Source organism: Labrus mixtus, chromosome 20 (assembly GCF_963584025.1).
Source record: "Labrus mixtus chromosome 20, fLabMix1.1, whole genome shotgun sequence".
Lineage (NCBI taxonomy): Eukaryota > Metazoa > Chordata > Actinopteri > Labriformes > Labridae > Labrus > Labrus mixtus.
The window spans coordinates 24,937,465-24,942,464 of NC_083631.1; the positions used below are offsets into that span (position 1 = coordinate 24,937,465).

General features: G+C 44.3%; 1 protein-coding gene across 1 annotated transcript in view; it reads right to left on the reverse strand.

Annotated features, from left to right (window-relative positions):
* The window catches only part of LOC132953868 (ER lumen protein-retaining receptor 3), an 11,953-nt gene extending 8,365 nt beyond the window's left edge, over nucleotides 1-3,588 (reverse strand). The window contains exons 1-2 of the mRNA XM_061026219.1: nucleotides 3,102-3,588; nucleotides 3-103 (exon numbers count right to left, since the gene is read on the reverse strand). Of these exons, the coding sequence (XP_060882202.1) occupies nucleotides 3-103; nucleotides 3,102-3,192 (192 nt within the window). The 5' untranslated portion in view covers nucleotides 3,193-3,588. The remainder of the gene's footprint in view (nucleotides 1-2; nucleotides 104-3,101) is intronic.
* Between the last annotated feature and the right edge of the window lie 1,412 nt (nucleotides 3,589-5,000).

Consider the following 5,000-nt stretch of genomic DNA (forward strand, 5'->3'; position numbering starts at 1 on the left):
ACCTTCATCACTGTGTTGTACGCAGAGATGAAGACCGTAAACAGGTCCAGGTACCTGGTGGTGAAGACGAGTGCAAACAGCACCTGAGACTTCCCCGAGATCCCTGCACGACACAAACAAGACACAACAAGTCACTTTACACCATCAGCTGGAAGAGAGAGAGCTGCAGTTTGAAAGGAGGAGCAGGAAGCAGATTGTGTCATCAACGCCACGTCTCTCTCACTACTGCACAACTACTCAGCAATATGCAAATATCCTCCATCTTTAGTTTTCAACACCAACTCAGAAACTACATGTTAGTACGTATTTTCATGGATTCATTCATCTTGATAATTTTGTGGACATATCTTTAAATTGTGTCAACCATCTCACAGTAATTCTACTTTTGGGTGTCTGAAGCTGTAATCTTATATGGGTGAAGCACCTAAGTAGTAGCAGATCTATATATGGATAGGAGCCAACCATCTGTTGTCAGCAACTGTTTGCTAGACAGAGTCTTCATATGATACGTATACAAATCAGTGTCATGTCATCTTTATTATTTTATAATGATGTACCCAAATGGAAAGGAATTTGTGGGCTGTACCTTCTAGCAGAATATAAGCCACACTGTGTGATGAAGACTTGGCCATTGTGCCATTTTGCCATTTTGCCCATGATGGCCACTTTGCCAATGATTGTCAATGATTGTGAGATCTTGGTCAGCATGGGTCAGCGATGGTCTGCACTTTGTCAGCCATGTGTGTTGTGTTTCTGTGTTGTCTGACCATGGCTCAATAAATCTAAGATGATCCACGGTCTGTTTCACCATTTCATAATTGTCCATCTACTACAGAAATAACCCCCACCTAACACTACAATACTGCAGGTATACAGGTGAAGTGAGGACCAGTCAGTGAGTACCAGTCTACAGTCAGTGAGTAGCAGTCTGTAGTCAGTGAGTACCAGTCTGTAGTCAATGAGTACCAGTCTGTAGTCAGTGAGTACCAGTCTGTAGTCAGTGAGTACCAGTCTGTAGTCAGTGAGTACCAGTCTGCAGTCAGTGAGTACCAGTCTGCAGTCAGTAAGTACCTGTCTGCAGTCAGGAGGCCAGGTGTAAGTACCAGTCTGTAGTCAGTGAGTACCAGTCTGCAGTCATTGAGTACCAGTCTGCAGTCAGTAAGTACCTGTCTGCAGTCAGGAGGCCAGGTGTGAGTACCAGTCTGCAGTCAGTGAGTACCAGTCTACAGTCAGTGAGTACCAGTCTGCAGTCAGTAAGTACCAGTCTGCAGTCAGTAAGTACCAGTCTGCAGTCAGTAAGTACCTGTCTGCAGTCAGGAGGCCAGGTGTGAGTACCAGTCTGCAGTCAGTGAGTACCAGTCTGCAGTCAGTGAGTACCAGTCTGCAGTCAGTAAGTACCAGTCTGCAGTCAGTAAGTACCTGTCTGCAGTCAGGAGGCCAGGTGTGAGTACCAGTCTACAGTCAGTGAGTACCAGTCTGCAGTCAGTGAGTACCAGTCTGCAGTCAGTAAGTACCAGTCTGCAGTCAGTAAGTACCTGTATGCAGTCAGGAGGTCAGGTGTGAGTACCAGTCTACAGTCAGTAAGTACCAGTCTGCAGTCAGTGAGTACCAGTCTGCAGTCAGTAAGTACCTGTCTGCAATCAGGAGGCCAGGTGTGAGTACCAGTCTGTAGTCAGTGAGTACCAGTCTGCAGTCAGTGAGTACCAGTCTGCAGTCAGTGAGTACCAGTCTGCAGTCAGGAGGCCAGGTGTAAGTACCAGTCTGTAGTCAGTGAGTACCAGTCTGTAGTCAGTGAGTACCAGTCTGCAGTCATTGAGTACCAGTCTGCAGTCAGTAAGTACCTGTCTGCAGTCAGGAGGCCAGGTGTGAGTACCAGTCTACAGTCAGTAAGTACCAGTCTGTAGTCAGTGAGTACCAGTCTGCAGTCAGTGAGTACCAGTCTGCAGTCAGGAGGCCAGGTGTAAGTACCAGTCTGTAGTCAGTGAGTACCAGTCTGCAGTCAGTAAGTACCTGTCTGCAGTCAGGAGGCCAGGTGTGAGTACCAGTCTACAGTCAGTAAGTACCAGTCTGTAGTCAGTGAGTACCAGTCTGCAGTCAGTGAGTACCAGTCTGCAGTCAGTAAGTACCAGTCTACAGTCAGTAAGTACCTGTCTGCAGTCAGGAGGCCAGGTGTGAGTACCAGTCTGCAGTCAGTAAGTACCAGTCTACAGTCAGTAAGTACCAGCCTGTAGTCAGTGAGTACCAGTCTGCAGTCAGTAAGTACCAGTCTGTAGTCAGTGAGTACCAGTCTGTAGTCAGTGAGTACCAGTCTGCAGTCAGTTAGTACCAGTCTGTAGTCAGTGAGTACCAGTCTGCAGTCAGTAAGTACCAGTCTGTAGTCAGTGAGTACCAGTCTGCAGTCAGTAAGTACCAGTCTGTAGTCAGTGAGTACCAGTCTACAGTCAGTAAGTACCAGTCTGTAGTCAGTGAGTACCAGTCTACAGTCAGTAAGTACCAGTCTGCAATCAGTAAGTACCAGTCTGTAGTCAGTGAGTACCAGTCTGCAGTCAGTAATTACCTGTCTGCAGTCAGTGAGTACCAGTCTGCAGTCAGTAAGTACCAGTCTGTAGTCAGTGAGTACCAGTCTACAGTCAGTAAGTACCAGTCTGTAGTCAGTGAGTACCAGTCTGCAGTCAGTTAGTACCAGTCTGTAGTCAGTAAGTACCAGTCTGTAGTCAGTGAGTACCAGTCTGCAGTCAGTAAGTACCAGTCTGTAGTCAGTGAGTACCAGTCTGCAGTCAGTGAGTACCAGTCTGCAGTCAGTGAGTACCAGTCTGCAGTCAGTGAGTACCAGTCTGCAGTCAGTGAGTACCAGTCTGCAGTCAGTGAGTACCAGTCTGCAGTCAGTAAGTACCAGTCTGTAGTCAGTGAGTACCAGTCTGTAGTCAGTGAGTACCAGTCTGCAGTCAGTGAGTACCAGTCTGCAGTCAGTGAGTACCAGTCTACAGTCAGTAAGTACCAGTCTGCAGTCAGTGAGTACCAGTCTGCAGTCAGTGAGTACCAGTCTGCAGTCAGTAAGTACCTGTCTGCAGTCAGGAGGCCAGGTGTGAGTACCAGCTTACCTGCACAGGATTTGGACCTCCATATCTTCACCAACAGGATGATGATGGCCAACAGATGTGACACGTCACCGGCCAAACGGAAGATATTCATGTCGCTTCAGTTCCGCTTGAATAAAGAAAAGTTTGAAAGAGTTTCTGAGCAGACACGGTTCACCACAGCAGACACGGTTCACCACAGCAGACACTGTTCACCACAGCAGACACGGTGAACTTCTTCAGCCCGAAAAAAAGAATCAAACTCTCGGAGTGTAAAGAAAGAAAAAGAAGAGACAAAACTCCAAACGCTGCAATAAAACAAGCTAACGGCGGGAAAGTGAAGAGCCTTTATTGTTCCACTTCTTCTCTTCTTTATCACGACACTTATTAAAGTGATATAAAGTGATATTAAATCCACTAACGGAGTCCAAACTTGTCCGAGAGGAGAGGAGAGGAGAGCTCAGCTGTCTCAGGGGAGGTGACGTGGCTGCCGGACAACCAGCGTCAAGCTAACGTTAACATAACACCAAGATAGCTTAAAACGACAAAACATTCTGATCCCCGGTTGGGATTTTCAGAGTAAAATCTCAACTGTTCAAAATGCGGAGATTTACGAAGAGTAGACCACGATGACACATCAAACTCACTAATGAAAAACGTTTTAAAACTGCAAATTCAAGTGTTGAGTGATTAACCTTTTTTAATTTATTGGGTTTCTATTTCGTAAATAAAAGCACCTCAAACATTTAGCTACATGCTTGTGTATGTTTTATCATACGTATAATATCTCAAGTATTTGTGACAAATAAAAACATACAGTATGTTCTTAAAAAATTAAAAACAAGGACAATACCTTCTAATCCCCGGTTGGGATTTTCAGAGTAAAATCTCAATTGTTCAAAATGCGGTGTTTTATGAAGAGTAGACCACAATGATACAGAAAAATTACGTTTTTTAAACTCACATATCTATCATTACTGATTACAGTTACGGGAATGTTTTAATGTTAAGATACACAATTCATTTATTTTGAAGGCCACATCATATTCTTTTATTTGATGCGATGATGAAAGTAGTCATGCAACTTTCTGGCCTTTTTGAAGGGTGGGTGTAGACTACCTTGATGTTCTGTGTGTCTCGTGTTTTTGTCTTTAAATGTTGAATGTTTGTAACACTGTGATTGCAGCTTTGTGTAGCAACTGTTGTCCAAAACACATTTCTCTCAGGGGACAATAAAGTTGATCCTATCCTACTTCCCCGGGTTGTTTGTAGGTTCTCTGAATAACTGATGTTTTTGTTTTTTACTTTATTAGATCAAAATTCAATAACCAAAAAAACAAATATGAAATTCGATGCATGTTCAACATGGCCAGCGGTCCCAAACTTTTCAGCTCATGACCCCCAAAATAAGGATACCACAGACTGGGGACCCCGCTGTCCCAGGAAGTGAGGACATCAGCTAGTTCCTGTTGGTGTTTTCAGGCTTCAACAGTTTACAAAACTGCAAAGAAATCCCAAACAGAGACGACTGAAGCTTTACCACTTAATGTCCCAGCAGCAGCAGAAACATGCTCGTTCATTCATACAGATATATAAACCATCCTGTCAGGGCTCTCTACCACCTCATGTCAACACAACACAATGCACTGTGTTTAAAGAGGATTTTAAATCCAGTTCAAAATAAAACTTTAGACTGGGGGAATGTGTGATGATCCATCTCTTCTTGTACCTCAATGATTTTAGACACTTTCATGGTTGAGCTGCTAAAGTTTGTGTTGTTGTCTTCAGAATGACAAACCTTCAGATAACCGCCACATGGGGGAGACATACACGCCATGTTTACTTTGAGTGGTTTCAGTAATAATCTTTCTTTCTTTATAATCCTGCAGTCTGAATCATGGTCAAAACCTAAAACCACACCAC